The 17,599-nt window shown below is 42.3% G+C and overlaps 1 protein-coding gene across 1 annotated transcript; it reads right to left on the bottom strand.

Annotated features, from left to right (window-relative positions):
• Positions 1-2,490: 2,490 nt before the first annotated feature.
• On the bottom strand, positions 2,491-17,255 carry LOC126147310 (greglin-like). Its single transcript, XM_049915685.1, has 3 exons — positions 17,149-17,255; positions 11,391-11,564; positions 2,491-2,936 (listed from the first exon to the last, which is right to left on the bottom strand). The coding sequence occupies exons 1-3, from the start codon at positions 17,174-17,176 to the stop codon at positions 2,743-2,745; spliced, it is 396 nt and encodes a 131-aa protein (XP_049771642.1). The 5' UTR covers positions 17,177-17,255; the 3' UTR covers positions 2,491-2,742.
• Between the last annotated feature and the right edge of the window lie 344 nt (positions 17,256-17,599).

Below are 17,599 nucleotides of genomic sequence, written 5' to 3'. Positions count from 1 at the left end.
CTGACTTACCTTGAGGAGAATTCTGGCCATGTGAACTGCATGTTTTTTCAGTCTAGTAGGACTGCAGCTCGTGGTCTACTGGCTAGCGTTGCTACTTCTGGACCACGGGGTCCCAAGCTCGATTCCCGGCCGGGTCGGCCATTTTCCCTGCCTGGTGACTGGATGTTTGACTTGTCCTCATCATCTCCTCATCATTTGCGAAATGGCGAGATTGGAAGTGGACTGCTTTGGAACTTGAACGGGCTCTGATGACCTCGATGTTGTGCGCCCCACAAACCAACATCATCATCATCATCATCATCAAACATAACCCTGTCTCATTTATTACAGCATGTCTCAATAGTTAATGGAAAGAAACATCGTTATTCTATAAAATTCGCTTTGGTCATCGAAAATTGTACGACATAAATTTCAAGGAAAGGTCATGTTTAACGTCCCTACAACACATAATTAAGGGATGGGGGAGAGGTGGATAGTATCAGTTCGTAAGAAACCGAGATTTGCGAAAACTTTCTGCATTAACCGATGGTTGCGATCCCACCTTCTTTTCGACAATGTTTATTACAGTTTATGTATGAGCATCTTCTGTCTCACCTAATTACGCGTTACACTGAAGCATTTACAAATTTTTATACCTTTCCACATTTGTCCATAACGTAATAATATTTTTCATATTTCCTTGTGATATTGTTGTGCTACGAAAATTAGTCACAAATTTCGCTTGACAATGATCTAGATTTAGAATGTTGCACCTATCAAAAACGTAATCAGATTTTAATTTTTTCTCCGTATCGTTCATAACTAATGACACGTGTACATTACTGTTTTTCAAATTTTGTTTACGTAATGATAAACAGAAAACAGTTATTCGGCGAATTACGGTTCACCATTATATTTCAAACCGACGATTAAATTCTTCAGAAATAAACTCCATAATAACTTAATATAAAGTAGCCTTGTGACGTGGAATATATTGATATTTTACGCATTTATCTTACATCTACATAAAGAAAATTTATTACTACAAGTACAGTTGTTCTCAGATTTTTGCAACTAAAGTGATATATGCAGAACGAGATTTTCACTCTGCAGCGGAGTGTGCGCTGATATGAAACTTCCGAGCAGATTAAAACTGTGTGCCGAACCGAGACTCGAACTCGTGAACTCTGCCTTTCGCTGGCAAGTGCTCTACCATCTCTGCTACCCAAACACGACTTCCGCCTGGTCCTCACAGCTTTACTTCTGCCAGTACCTCGTCTCCTACGTCCGAAACTACACAGAAGCTCTCTGCGAAACTTGCAGAACTTGCACTCCTGAAAGAAAGGATATTGCGGAGACATGGCTTAGCCACAGCCTAGGTGATGTTTCCAGAATGAGGTGTGGGGAGTGTGCGCTGATATGAAACTGCCTGGCAGATGGTGGAGCACTTGCCCGTGAAAGGCAAAGGTCCCGAGTTCGACTCTCGGTCCGGCACACAGTTTCAATTTGCCAGGAAGTTTCTGTACACGTCCAGGGACAACCATCATGTATTCAAGTACTATGGTGGCAAAGTTCTTGTACTCTCTGAGATACCAGAGGCCTATGGTTACTGTTCTTGTAATTTATTCGAACTGGATTACTTAGAACAAATCTTTTTTGTATTTTTCTAGAGCATTTGCTGGTCCACATTATTATATCTGGATTTTCCATTTGTTTTGCTATAAATTAATCTGAATAATCACCTGTTTGATTATTGGAACGGGTCTCTCATGTTTCATTACGTAAATAGTGAGTGTATCCGAATCCTACGTAACATTTGCCAGAAGTCCTTTATTAATCAACAGTATCAAAAGGAAGTTGGTACAGACCATAGTTAGCCGTTGTAAAGTCAACTAGCGCTGCGGATGCCTCTAAACAGTAATCGGGCTTCCTGTAGCAAATGTATCAGCCGGCTGTGAAATGCGCACTTTATAAGGTAAAGTGCCAAGCAGTATAGGTACTGCGGCATAATAAAGTCCAGTGAAAACATAACTTTCATTCTGTATGATAAAATTAAAGTGTTATTCGCTACAGTTAAGCTCTCGCATCACGTTCAGCTGAAAACTGTCTTTCACATACATTCTAGACATGAACTTCTGCACACTTTCACTAATGAAAAGTAAATGTTTCATACATTTGTGACTAAAGACCTTGCGCCATACTGAGCACTGTGCCGTCAGTGCAATGCACGTCAATCATGTGATTAACTACTGAATATTAGTCATATTAATTTTATTTAATTTTTATAGGGTCCGTGAGTGTGAATGCAGATAGGTGCAAGTATTTCACAAGAGGTAGCTTACTTGTACTATTTTTCTGTGGCGTGCATCATGTAACAGTAATAACTGAGCTGTTAACTGCTACTACACAACATCGTTACGGATCCAAAGTCCGATGCCTCACCTCCAAAGAGGCTATTCCAAACTGGGAAGGACTAATTAAAAGAAACGAGATGTAACATCGCAGCAGCTAGTTTAATTTATAAAAAAAAAATTTCATTAAGAGCATACGACTTCCAAATGACAGACAGCTGATGAAAAGCATGGTCGCAGTGCTTCTTCAATGCGAAAAATCAACAAGTAACGCAATGGTGCATAACAGTGTTTCAGACATTAGTGGCACAGTGGAATGTACTACTGCAGCGGGAACATTGTCGTGGGGAACGTATCGAGTGGTGACGCCCAAGCTGCTGCACTAGACGCGGCCTTGCTGCTCCCGGTGTCTTCAGGAGTAGCGCTCTTGCTGCTCGTGGCGCCTCCTGATGCTGTCACCCTCTTCGGACGAGTCGGAGGAGTCTGACCGCGATTCGGGCTCCTCCATGCTCTCGCCGTAGGCGTCGCTCGGCGAGCGCAGCTGGTCCGGGCACTTCGTCCTTGCGTCGGAGGGACACTCGTCGGCGTCGTCCAGTCTCGTGAACTCTGGAACGCAAACGGGACAAGGTCATCAGCTATAATATACAGCATAAGGATTTAGGTCAGCACTTACAAAACTCTGATAATTTGGTTTACAGTGTGCAAGTTTCAGATATTTCTAACTTCATTCACAATTGTAATGTTTCGGAGCGCCAGTTCTCCAGGTCATAAACAAAACTTGGAGAGATTACTGCCAGCCAGTATTCCACCTTTTTAATGAAAATCAATTAGTGGCTCAGGTCAGAAGATAGCGAAACTCTTAGTAGAAGACACAGCTTATGCACATAAGATAGTCATACAACGGTATCGAAAGCAAATGACGGTAACACTTGTGAAGATGAGGAACAAGGAAGTATCTCCCATAAAAAGAGGATGAAAGTGATCAAGAAATTAAATTTATTATATGCAACTGGTTGCTTATTGTATCATTGTAAGGACAAAGAAATGAATAGCAGCTAATACGAGGCTTAGCTGTAAACTAATGCCTCCGAATTTTTGTGTGAAAGCTCTTCAAACTTATTCAATAAAACTAAGTTCTACGTCTTTATTCTTCACGTCTACATATTTATTTCTCAGCATAGCAGTCCTGGATACGAACACGTTTCTCATTATGAGCGACAGGTTTATTGATGCCCCCACTATAGAATGTTTGACATTGTACCACACAAGCGGCCTGTAGTGAAATGGCGTGCTTATGGAATATTCTCTCAGTTATGTGACTGAATTTGTGACTTCCTGTCAGAGATGTTGCAGTTCGTACTAATTGGCAGATAGTCATCGAGTGAGGTAGAAGTGATTTCTGGCCTTCCCCAAGGTAGTGTTATATGCCCTTTGCTGTCTCTTATCTATATAGACGATTTTGGAGACAATCTGAGCAGCCGTCTTAGGTTGTTTGCAGATGACGCTGTCGTTTATCGACTAATAAAGTCATCAGAAAATCAAAACAAAATTGTGAAACGATTTATAAAAGATATCTGAATGATGCGAAAATTGGCAATTGACCGTCAATAACTAAAATGTGAGGTCATCCACATGAGTACTAAAAAGTATTCGTTACACTTAGGTTACACTATAAATCCGTCAAATCCAAAGGTGGTAAATTCAACTAAGTGCCCAGCAAATTCAATTACGAACAATTTAAATTGGAAGGAATACATAGAAACAGTTGTGGGGAAGGCTAACCAAAGACTGCGTTTTACTGGAAGGACACTTAGAAAAAGTAAAAGATCTACTAAGGAGACTGCCTACGCTACGCTAGTACGTCCTCTGCGCGGTGTGGGATCCTTACCAGATAGGACTGACGGATTACATCGAAAAAATTCAAAGAAGGGCAGAACGTTTCGTATTATCGCGAAATATGCGAGAGAGTGTCACTGAAATGATTCAAGATTTTGGCTGGACATCTTCTCACGAAATTCCAATCACCAACTTTCTCCCCGAATGCCGAAATGTTTTGCTGACACCGACGTACGTAGGGAGAAACGATCACCAGGACAAAATAAGGGAAATCGGAACTCTGTAAGAGATAGAGAATTGTAAAGGTGGTTCAATGAGCCCTCTGTCAGGCACCTAAATATGATTTGTAGAGCATCCATGTAGATATAGATGTAGACGGAGCCACAGCATCACCTCTGCTTGCACCGCTTCATCACCACCAAAGTGAAGTCGTTGAAGCTTTTCTTTAAGTTTTGGAAACAGTTGTGTGTGGTCTGGCGTCGTCGTGATGACTATGCTGCATGGACAGACGAACCCTTAGAACTATTAACTCGGTTACAAGACGCTGTTACTCACGCACTGACTAAGTTACGTCATATCCGCCATCTACCATACTACAATTGGGAGCTCTAAAGCGGCGGGCTGCAAATGTGTAGCTAAGAAGAAGGAAGGTGTAAGAATGATAGTTACATTTGTTTTATTTACAAACCTTCAAGAGTTTTCAAGTAAGAAGTTCGGAGGCATTACTTTTCAGCATACCTTCCTAGAAGATATGGTTCCAGTCATAGCTGCCACGTTTCACATATAGGGGGCATGATCTCACACAAGCGCATTATGGCAGTTTATCCGGTTCATGAAACGGAGCTGCGCGGAGCTCTTAGTAATAACACACCAATTGCAGTTGTCCTCCGCAGTGCTTCATAGAGACGTTATTGCATGAGCTTCAAAAACGTTCTGTATGCCTACAGGATTTAATACACATCAAAACCAGGAAAAAGTTTTAGAAACTTCTGTTCGGGATCATATTCGTTTTTAGAAATTTACTGTTCTACGAGAGGCGTTCAATGAGTAGCAACACTTTCTCGGCCAATTTCGGTTGCTAAATTACGGAATTTGTTGTGGAATATCGTGGAATATTCCCTGATCAGCTAACGAAATTCCGATGGGTGGCGTCTGTAACGAAGATGCGCTGCAATCAGAGGGCTGTCATTGATTTCCTTTTGACGCATATACATAGGCGCTTGCAAAATATCTACGCAGACTTGGCAGTGAACAAAATCACGGTGAGCCCCTGAGGGGCGTCCATCATCACTGCAACAAGGTCGCACAAAGCTGTGCGATCTCCCGCATGCCGTCCCGCCGTACAGCTGTGGTCCTGCGGCATTTAACAAACGGTTTTAGCGTGTTCGTCCCCATAAAAATGCAAACTAAGTTCTCCTTCTCCACGACACAAAGCCTAAAACAAGTCTGCACACCAGAGAGGTTCTAACAAAACGTCGTTGGACTGTTCTTCCTCATCCAACCTGCAGCCTGGATCTCACACCTTCCGAGTCCCATGTATTACCCCTAATTAAGCATTCTCTCCGCGGAAATAGTACGTGGGCGCTGGAAGGACATTGATGCAGCCAGACGTTGCCTCCAACGTCAACTAATAGACTGGTACCATGCGAGAATACAGACTAACTCAGTCATGTCACAAAGGCCATCGCATTGAACGGACATTTTTTCTAAAATAGGGTTTTGGGTGTGGAAAAATAAGGTTTGCAGACAGGAGATTGGGGAATAATATGATGTACTGGCATCTTGAAAGAAAGTAAACAACCTGATTTCAGAAAAAAGTTTTGTACTGCTTTTTGAAGCTTGCTCGCACATGGGTCGTGAATTATCACTGCTTACTGGGGTAGGTTGTCTTCCTTTTGATGTTAATTACTTATTACTCTGTACTTACTCTCAGACTGTGATGCTGTTGTCACGTGTAGGATTTTCAACTGTCTCCTGCTATACCCATTCCATACTTATCTGTCTGAGGTTGTGCTGGCATCAGATGAAGGTTAGTGATTTAGTGAAGTGTGAACAACGTTAATAATGATATGGTGTCTCATTATTCCACGCGGTAATGGCAATTATGGTATTCCGTTATAGTTTATCCTAGGGCATTAATTGACAGAAACGAGACATGTAGGCAGCACAGCATCGTCAGCGTCGCATTCAATCTGGAAAAAAAATTCAGGATCATTCGCTACAAGAACAATGGAACACGGTAAACCACATACATCTGTCACTCCGCCTGTGGCTGAGAGATTGTTGCCACAAATTGAAGGCTATTGCGAAAAGTATGTGCGAAGAATTGAGGCAGCTGAAGACATATACCACGCTCTCATGTGGTTCCTGCTGTTCAAGTAATTAATTCACCAATATATCTTACGGGTGTGTCGCCCCGCTACGAGGCTACAAGATCGCCACAAATCATCTAACGGACTTCAAGGTGAATAGCTGACGATTTGCAGTTCCCATCCACATCTACATCTACAACTACATTTACATCTGCATGACTACTCTGCAAGTCTCGCTCAATTTTCTAGTAGAGGGCTCATCGAACCACTTGCTCACTATGTCCTTACCGTTACACTCTCGAACAGCACAGGGGAAGAATGAACGCTTAAATCCCTCCATGGGACCTCTGATTTCTCTTTCTTTTTACTTTAATCATTAATCCGCATGCAAGTGGGCGTCAACAAAATATTTTAGCGTCCACGGTATAAAATTGGAGATTGAAATGTTCCGAAAAACTGTCATCGTATCGGAGAACGTGTTTGTTTTAATGTTGGACACCCGACACCACTTATAATAGCGTGGAACTCTCTCCTCTGCCCTGCCTTGGACTTTACCAATGTCCTGATAAGGATCTCGTACTGCACAGCAGTACTTGATCACAGGACAGGTATACTGAAGACAGTCTGTTTGGTGGATATCTTGCATCTTGTAAGCAGTCTTCGGTTAGCCTCAGCACATCATCATCTGTGTGATCGTTCCTGATTAAGTTTGTAAGTATTATTCCAAAGTATTCAGCTGAATTTACAATTTTAAGATTTTTGTGATTTGTCGTGTAACCGAAATTCTACGAAGTTCTTTCAGTACTTATGTGGATGACCTCATACTTTTATTATTTGTAGTCAATTGCTACTTCTCGTACCATACACATATGGTGTATAAATAATTTTGTAATTGGTTTTAATCTTCTGTTGACTTTACTAGGCGCTAAATTACAGCATCATCCGTAAACAGTATAAGATGATTGCACACATTGTCTACTAAATCATTAAAGTAGATTAGGAACTTATGAAGGCCGGTAACTCTTCGTTGGTGAAGGGCAGATTTAGCTTCCGTTTTACTTGATCAGTTTCCTTCATTGATGGCGAACTGTCACTTTTCTGACAGCAAATTACGAATCAAGTCGCACAATTGAGACGACACTCGATAGACACGCCGTTTGATTAGAAGCAACTTGTGAGAAATGGCATCAAAATCTTTCTGTAAACACGGTTTGAGATCCCCTGCCGGTAGCACTCACCTTTTAAAAGAACAAATAATTAGTTCCGTCGCACAGGAACGATATAGTCTGAATCCATGCCGTGTTACAGTAGATCCGAATTATAGTCGCTGACGAGTTGGGATGCACACAGAATGGAATAGTAAATAACTACACAGGTGCAATTTCTCAAGTTATCATCCAGACAAGCTTTAGTATCAATGTATGGACAGGAATTCTGAATCAAAGACTCATAGAAAACTGCTTATTATCAATGCCTCAAATTCGTCACACAGTAGCATTGGAAAAGGCAGCTAATGTACTTTATGCTCGTCACCGTGAAACAGTATTTTGTTCGCCTCATATAGCAGTATTTAACATAAAGGTTTGATGGGTGATACATTGGTTTTGGAGAGGTCGAATAGCCTCTGCTATCACCTGACTTTACGAACTTGTATTTCTGCCTATACGGTGCTTTAAACACGCTGACGTATTCCATACTTGTCGGAAACAAGCACATATGTGACGAAATCCGTGCACACTCAGGTGTATTCACACGATTCGATGTTCTTTAAGGAGGAATGAAGGATGTGCAGGAATGAATGCACACGACGGACGTGTAACATACATACAAATTGATTGCAGTTTTCATGCTGTACAGTGAAACGTACTTAAAATTTGGTAAGGTCATCCTTATATGCCATGATGTACTGATCTACTTATACAGCGTTCTGCGAAACATTTTTGTGATTATTTCGCATTAGTGTATTCCAATAGCGTGACAGAATCTGTGGTACGATTATTAGTTGCACTGCATCGACATACGTGTTTCCACCTCCAGATCTGTTCTCAAATGAATGAAAGGTCACTAGGGAATGGGGTCTGAAATTCCAAAGTGGCCATGCCTTGACAGACGAAAACACTCATGCCACGCAGGTTCAGCGATTGCAACACTGGTTTCATATTCAAGTGTGGGCTGTTACTCTGGACGATCACGTCATGGGCCATACGTCCTTCCAGAATAACTGCCCACTCTTTAATTCTAAACGAGTATTGCAATCGCTGAACCTGCGTGGCACGAGTGTGTTCGTCTGCCAAGGCATGGCCATTTCGCAGTTTCAGAACCTATTCCCTGGTGAGCTTACATTCATTTGAGAACAGATCTCTAGGAGGAAACGAGTATGTCGATCCTGTGATGCGGGAACCACATGCAGTGGGCAACGCATTGTGGAAAAGCGGCTGGACCCATAATGTGCACCCTCTGTAGGGATGTAATTGCTGCTCACGCAGAACGTCCCACACCATACTGACTAACACCCACTGCACGTGCAAGTTTCCGAGTACTCGTAGACTGGTTCTCTTCGACGCAGTACAGCTTGAAAATCGGGGGTTCAACGTCGCCGTGGAGAGCCACAGTCACGCCTCCCCACGGTGAAGGTTCCTGTGTCTCGGAGTCGCTGCGTAATAGGCAAAACGTTTGTCCAATGGCGTGTACGTTGCGGAAAGCTTTCTTGATGCAGCCGAATAGTAGCTTTTTCTTTAAATTGATCTTCACCATACACAATAACGATGTGTGTGTATTCTGAAACCGTTTAGTGCATCGGAGACGCAGAGGCATTGAACAGGTCACGTAGCAAGAGAGATAATAAATGACATTAAGCGACCATCTGACGTAGTACACGTCACCCGGTACCCTATTGCATACGAGGGCAACCATCTCTCAGGCTTTTCTCTTTCCCTCAGCAGACGTCGACGCGTTACTCATCTGAATTGGAACGGTACATTTACGGATATGGGTTCTTGTTCAAAACAATGTGTATTCACTCCCCTGTAGAAGTCTAAGAGGATGTAACGGGAATTTATGAACACCCTGTATAATATATATCAATTTATGCTCTTGCAAGGAATATCTGATTTTAAAGTTCAGTAGCTTTATAAAGAAAAGTTAAAATGAAGAAGAAGATTATCGTTATACTGATGTTTTTTGACATGTACCAATAAATTTCGTGAGATTTTCGTTCTTGTTATCATTTTAAATTTTCCCTTCAAACTTTATGATAAATTCTGGATTTACATAGGTCGTGCTTTTAATTTTATATCTACATAATATGTTCCCAGTCAGTGTTTTACAACGAGAACATGTCAGTACCCCCTCTCAGGATATAGTGCTAAGGACCAAATTAAGCAGTAACCAACAAAAATGCCTAACTTATCATTAAACACTAAATCAGGAAGAGTGATCTGTCTCGTTGCAGATATCTGCGACAGAGATTACGACAACAGCAAGATTACGTCACACACGTGTATTCACAAAATCTGTATTTCAATCCTGTAATTATATGTACGATCTAAAACACTGCATACATACTGCTCCTTAGTGTTAATTTTTACTTTCACTGAATTTCTGTGTCTTTTATTCTACAGAACGATGTGCTGCTGTCATTAAGTATCTTTTATTGCATTGACAAACGCTTTCTTTTGTACTACAGACAAGTGGTTACGTTCACTTATACTTGAGTATTATTTCTCAAGTCATTAGTATCGAGACGCGGCGCTACGAATGTCGCTTAATATGACTGTAACGAATATATGTGTTCAAACATTCATTTTCTGTTTCTGAACTATGATGTGACATTTGTGTAAAGCCGGCCGCGGTGGTCTAGCGGTTCTGGCGCTGCAGTCCGGAACCGCGGGACTGCTACGGTCGCAGGTTCGAATCCTGCCTCGGGCATGGGTGTGTGTGATGTCCTTAGGTTAGTTAGGTTTAAGTAGTTCTAAGTTCTAGGGGACTTATGACCTAAGATGTTGAGTCCCATAGTGCTCAGAGCCATTTGAACCATTTGTGTAAAATGTACTCTGTATCGGTGGATATGTTTGACCCTGCTTTGTAAATACTGATGTTTTTCATCCCGTTTTCCGTGTTACTGATAGTAGAAGACATAAGATATACTTTGAATTCGAGTATCGATAGCACTTTAAGATACTTTGCAATTGAGCTCTCTGACCGACAGGTACGGTTTTCCAGACTTCTACATGTGTAAGAATAACACATCTAGCTATGTATAGATGTGTTGTGTTATTACGCAACACGAAATTTGTCTACTTGTTGTTACTGTTTATATGTTGCGTCTTAACAGTGTGTTAATGCTATAGCTCTCGCAGTCCCATATTTCTACTCATGTTGTGTATGACATCACGTATTTTGACGACTATACTACGCACAGTTACGCATGACACGCGAGTTTTTATGTCCAAACGAAGACGATGTGTCCATCTGAGTTACAGGTAAATACTGCGTCGAGTATAGTAGAATTGTCTTTATGTTGTAACTTCCCTTTCAATATGATGTGTTGTTCCTATTTTCGAAGCACTTCGTAATAGGCCACATTCGAGATAGTAGTGCTGAATATATCACAATTTTAAATTCAGTGTGGTATAATGATGATTCTCTCCAAATTTAAGACAAGCTATGGTGTGAACCCAGAAGAAAATTATCAGTTACAGTGTACTCGATAATATCTGCAGGTTTCATTTCTTCTTTGGGAGCGACAATTTCGTTTCCAATTTTATCTCCTACGAAAAATCGCAAATGAAAAGGGAAAATTGAATGTGTACCGTGTACTGTGTACCGTGTACCGTGTACCGTTCAGAGATGTTAAGCTAGTGTGTGCATAAGAATGGGTAAGGAACGAAATTAATTCCAGAACATTGCTCACCAATGTCGGTGCGACACCTGCAGACCCTCAGGAAGCACTCGTTGCTGAACAAGTAGTAGGCGCCATCCGGGTCGCGGACGCACACGGGGCTGTACTGGAGGGTGCAGCGGTCCTCGCACGGTCGCGGCGTGGTCGACCTCCGCCTCGCGCCGCACACCGCCACCACGGCGACAACTGCAACGCAGGCGCGAGAAACAACATCAATCTGTCGCTCATTTATAATCACAAACCACTTCTCAGTGCAGATAACAGTTACTTCCATAATGGGTTTACGTTGTGAGGTCCACGACTGTTAATTAAAACGTTCACTGTGGAGACAAAATTCGTGGGATACCACTTTATATCGCATCGAACATCCTTCTGCCCGGTGCACTGCAGCAACTCCATGTGACATGGACTCGAAAAGTCATTGGAAGCCCCATGAAGAAATATTGAGCCATATTGTCTCTACAGCCGTCCATAATTGCGAAAGTGTTGTGAGTTCTGGGTTTTGTGCACGACCTGACCTCTAGACTACGTCGCATACAAGTTCGATGTGATTCATTTCGGGCGATCTGGATGGCCAACTCGTTCACTAGAATTGTCCAGAATGTTCCTCAAACCAATAGCGAAGAATTGTAGCCCGGTGACATGATGCATTGTTATCCATAAAATAAGAAGTTCAGGACAGCCTGCAAACGATCTCTAAATAGCCGAACATAACCATTTACAGTCAATAATCGGTTCAGTTGCACCAGAGGACTCAGTCCATTCCGTGCAAACACAGCATCCGCCAATATGGAGCCACCACAAGTTTTCACAGTGGCTTGTTGATAAGTTGGATCCATGACTTCGTGAGGTCTGCGTCACACTCGAAACCTACCATGAGCTCTTAATAACCGAATCGTTACTCATATGACAAGGCCATGGTCTTCCAGTCGTCTATGCTGGAAGTGGGTGCGAGAAAAGGAAAGGCGCTGAAGGCGATGTCGTGTTGTTAGCAAAGGTAATCGCGTCGATCGTCTGCTGCCATAGCCCATTAACGCCAAATTTCGTCACTCTCTCCTAACATATACGTTCGACAAGCGTCTCAATCTGATTTCTGCGCCTATCTCATTAGGTGTTGCTTGTCTGTCAGCACTGACAAGTCAACGCATAAGCCGCTGCTGTCGGTCGTGAAGTGAAGGCCATTGGCCACTACGTTGTCCGTGATAAGAGGTAATACCTGAAACTGGTGTTCTCGGCACACTCCTGACGCTGTGGATTTCGGAATACAACAATATCCAAAATGGAATGTCCCACGCGTCTGGCTCCAACTACCACTCTTGACTTGCAAAGTCTGTTAATTCCCTTCGTGCGATTATTATGGTAGCCCCGCCAATGCACTGCCAATCATATAATTTGTCTTGTCTTGTCCCATGACTTCTGCCACGTCAGTGTACAAGTACTTCTCGTTGTACACATGTCTTACAATGTTGTTTTGCTAAGGAACTAAAAAACGCCAAGGAATCATATATCCCATAAATAGTAAACAGAAAGTGCACCCGCCAGGTTAGCCGAGAGCGGTATTGCGTGCTTCCTGCACTCGGGTAGGCGCGCCGGCCCCGGATCGAATCCTTCCGGCGAATTAACGATGAGGGCTGGTGTGCAACTAGCCTAGAAATGATTTTCAGGCGGTTTTCCACATCCCACTAGGGGAATACAGGACCCCATGTCCCGACTCAGTTACACGACTCGCAGACATTTGAAACCGTTCGCACTGTTTGACGGCTTACACTAGACGTAGACAGCTGGGATACACTACTTCCGTCCCGAGGGGTACGGAGTGGCGACGGGCAGGGAATCCGGCCCCCCCTCTGACATTACCAGATCCGTAGTAACCGGTGGGGACCCCGCGTTGAAGCGGGACAAAGGCCCAAGAAAATAATTATAGTACACAGAAAGTGAATTATGATATGTGTGAACATTTCCTGTGTTATTGTTCGGTACATAATCGCAACTAGCACTTGTGATCATCGCACAGCTGCCTGTGCAGCCGCCCACTGCACAATTTTTCTATGAACAAAATGAATGTACTTGTTACCGCATGTAAATTCATGGCTTATGTCAAATTCCACAGCAGCTTCGTCAGTAACGACACATGTATGACAAACATGTTGACGCTGATTCACTGCTATATATGATGGTTCACTACTTCATATCGTAATCACGGTGGTGTTCCAGTCCTACTTCGTTCTGCAAAAATTTTTTCCACTACACAGTGGTTTCCCTCTTTTCGTACACCGATGGAAGTGTGACAGTGCAGTTAAGCGTGGAGGATTGTGGTTGAATTCCTCGACTGGCTACTCGTACTTACGTTTTCGGGGCTCCCCTAAATCATTTAAGACAAATTTGGAATTTGTTTATTTTAATTGGTTTATTTTTCCTCCCTCGTCCTCTCGCCACTAGAGTTTGTGCTCCGTGAACACCACTTGGATTAACTTTTACGTTACATTCCTAAGTCTCCATTAAATCTGTATTAAAATTTCTGTTATTTAATTTCATGCAACTGTACTATTTCCAGCATCTAGTGTTTCACATATCTGGTTTCATCAGCGAATTCACTGCTGTTTGGGGTGCAAAACTGTCATTGTTATCAGCCAATAGCTTCTGGAGTAACAACGACAGTTTTAATTGGCGGTGAAAGAGTTGTACCATTGTCACTAACAACAGAGAAATTATCGACGGCGATCGACATGTAGACGGAAAAGTCCGTAAAAATCATTTCATCATGTTTACGTAATAACTACGACGTTTATGAAAGATGTCTGGTAGTATGCTAGTTGTACTGCCGATCTTCGGCTAGGAACAAATGAGTTGTAAGTAGGAGGATAAAATGCCAGAAGTGCTTAGTATTTCAAAGTAGTAAGAACTAATAAAGTGAAACATAAAGAGCACGAAAATTTATAGCCATGTCAATAGTAACAACAACTACAGAATATGCGGATGCTTAATATGAAATACACTTCCAGGCTCTGAACATCTCGTTCGGCCACGTTTAGCAGCCACCTTTCAACAAAATCAGGAAGCATCGAGAAGTCCGCTTATAGCTGGAACATACCTGACACATCATTCTTTACACGAAGATTGGAGATCTAAATACTCGACAGCGCTTCATCCTGATGTTAATGTTCTTAATTACGTATAAGCAATGAAGAATCGTAGGTAGTGAGGAAATAGATTAGTTTCTCGTTAGAAGTCAGAAATAGAATATTTTAAAAGATGAGAAAACAGGCAGTGTAAATCTGCAGAAGTTAATAAACTGAAAACAAGATCATGTGAGAAAAATGCTGCTTGAGATAGTATGTTTATAAGAGATTTCGAAGAAATGAAAAGTGTTGTTATTTACAAATGGTAGATGGGGGACTCTATTAAAGGTAGAGCGAAAGGCAGAAGTACATCGAAGGTCAGAACTACGGAGAGGAGCAGTGTTGCAGCGTGATATAAGAGAAGAAAAATACCGATATTAAACAAGTATATACTTCAGTAAATGTCATCAGAACGCTCCGAGCGAGGTGGCGCAGTGGTTAGACACTGGACTCGCATTCGGGAGGACGACTGTTCAATCCTGCGTCCGGCCATCCTGATTTAGGTTTTGGGTGATTCCCCTAAATCACTCCAGGCAAATGCCGGGATGGTTCCTCTGAAAGGGCACGGCCGACTTCCTTCCCCATCCTTCCCTAATCCGATGAGACCGATGACGTTGCTGTCTGGTCTCCTTCCCCAAACAACCTAACCCCTCATCAGAGCGTGAAGCACTGAATATTATTATATAAGAAGTCTGTATGGGTTGGCGATAATGTGTAGTACTGAAATAATGTTTAGGAATGAATAGCCAGTGAGGAGGTTAGAAGCTTCAAGAATGGTCAAAGATGTGTTCAATAACAATCACGATCATTAAAGTACAGAAGGGAATACGATGCGATAAGTTCGGCCAGTCTGAAACCTCAAGCTCGCTATCGCTGAGTGATACACAGAGAAATGCAAAGAGAAACCAGTGATTTCGATGAGTAAATATGAATTAGACTAGAGACATGGAGAAATGCTTGAGAACCAATTTGAACTAATGAATAATTACTGATATAAACTTAAACTTCGTAGAATGTACTGATAGAGAAATAGGTTTTACGGCTCGAAATACAGACAAAAATGAAAAACAGCTAATATAATATCAAAAATATAATTGTTTAGTCAAACTTTTGTCCCATATCACATCAGAATCATAAGATTTTACTTTCAAATAGAGTTTCGACATTTACAAAGGAGGCTATTACCACAAAAAAGCAGTGGATGAAACATAAAACTCTAGAAAGTAGTCACGTATTGAAGTTAAACGTGAACGATAAGCGATTCAGAAACGAAGGGAACCGGCCTGAGTGGTCGAGCGGTTCTAGGCGCTGCAGTCTGGAACCGCGCGACCGCTACGGTCGCTGGTTCGAATCCTGCCTCGGGCATGGATGTGTGTGATGTCTTTAGGTTAGGTTAAGTAGTTCGAAGTTCTAGGGGACTGATGACCACAGCCGTTAAGTCTCATAGTGCTCAGAGCCATTTGAACCATCTGAACAAGAAGGGAACCGAATCTTTTGAAGCGTATTGTTGTAGAAAAATGCTGAAGTTGAGAATGGTAGATAAGTATCTAATGAGGTGCTGAAATGAAATGAGGAGAAAAGAAATTTATGGAAGAACGTAAGAGGGGGGATCTTTTGATAGCCTGATGCAGCAGCAAATGGCTCGTTTGATAATTGAGAGAAGTTTGTGTGCGTGTTTGGAAGAGTGCTGGGAGGGCAGGAAAGGGGGGGGAATGAGGGTAAAAATTCTACAGGGAGCATTAAGACGAAGGAATGAATATGGTAAGGAGGTTTCAATGTATGTAGGTTGGTATCTTTATTCGGAGTTGAAGAGAATTAATCACGATAGACTGGTCGGGAGTGCTTCATCAAAACAGTATTTGACCTAAATTCCGGATCAGCTGCCAACTGGACTTTTACTACGGTAAATTCTCGAGAAAAATATGAACAGAACATTACGCAACCATAATGGGAATTTTAGCAAGATTTGTTATGGTGTCTCGACCTGTTGACGAGCACGTCATTAGGGGCGGATTACTATCTTGGTCGGACAAGGATGGCTTGTGAACTCTTCGTGTACTTGCAGTCAGCTATTTAGAAGAATGACATTGAGCCTAAATCTCGATAGCTGAAGCAGATTTAGAACCATGGTCCTCCAGAACATGGCTCCCGTTTCTTAAATAATGAGTCAACACACCAACCAACTCTTGATGGGGAGGAAAGGGCAAATAGCACGAGTGTTAAGCGGCGTGAGAGTCGTTTGGAAGCTGTGAACCACAGGATGTTTGCTTACTACCACTACCTCATTTTCCTCTTAAGTTGAGAGTCCGACGAATGCCTCAGTTGTAATACAATGGTGCAACAACATCGAGCAAGTGATATTCCATGTAACCACTGGGTAAAATGAAGCTAAGATTAAACTGAGACGTTTACTTAGTTTCCAATGACAATAAGTGCTAGGTCAGTTACACGTCCCAGTACTTCACCATACAGTACGGACATAGCTGTTACATTGTCAAACCATGAGAATACATACTTCCATGTACACCATACATCACCACACTCATTACGAAGTACGAATTGAATATACTGCCATTCTGTGTAGTATCAAAGTGTTCACTAAGAACACTTCTGATAACGGCGAAGTACTGTATTAAGATGCGTGCGCTTACCAGCAAGAACCACGAGAGCAGCTTTCATTTCTGCGGCTGTTCCAACGCAGCCCTGATATCGCCCGCCATTTATAACCGCCACAGCCTTACTCAGCTGTTGCCGTTGTGGTTTGCGAAGCTTATCACAAACGCTTTTCCAGAGTGTAAGCAATGTTCGGACTGCGCCTGACGACAGAACTAAAATCAGTAAACAAGATGATATATGTCTTGCAATCTTGTAGCTATATTGCTATCTACGACAGATTGCTGACATACTTTATTGAGAAATAATGTACTTGGTACAAATTTATCACCTCACAAACTCTTTTATTTTCAACTAGAAGAACGGAGCTAAAGTATTATGGAGGCGACAATATTTTAATGGGCGGTAATGTACAGAGTGCTCCAAAAATATTGCCCGCATCTCGTGGTCGTGCGGTTGCGTTCTCGCTTCCCACGCCCGGGTTCCCGG

Source organism: Schistocerca cancellata, chromosome 2 (assembly GCF_023864275.1).
Source record: "Schistocerca cancellata isolate TAMUIC-IGC-003103 chromosome 2, iqSchCanc2.1, whole genome shotgun sequence".
Lineage (NCBI taxonomy): Eukaryota > Metazoa > Arthropoda > Insecta > Orthoptera > Acrididae > Schistocerca > Schistocerca cancellata.
Note: the sequence above shows the minus strand (reverse complement) of the source record. Positions and strands in the feature narration are given on the sequence as shown.

Coding starts and splice junctions, on each gene's coding strand:
- LOC126147310 (XM_049915685.1), bottom strand. CDS start 17,176: ATGAAAGCTGCTCTCGTGGTTCTTGCTG. Junction 11,565..17,148: donor TGCTCTCGTGGTTCTTGCTG/GTAAGCGCACGC, acceptor CCTGCGTTGCAG/TTGTCGCCGTGGTGGCGGTG. Junction 2,937..11,390: donor CAGGTGTCGCACCGACATTG/GTGAGCAATGTT, acceptor TTTGCGTTCCAG/AGTTCACGAGACTGGACGAC.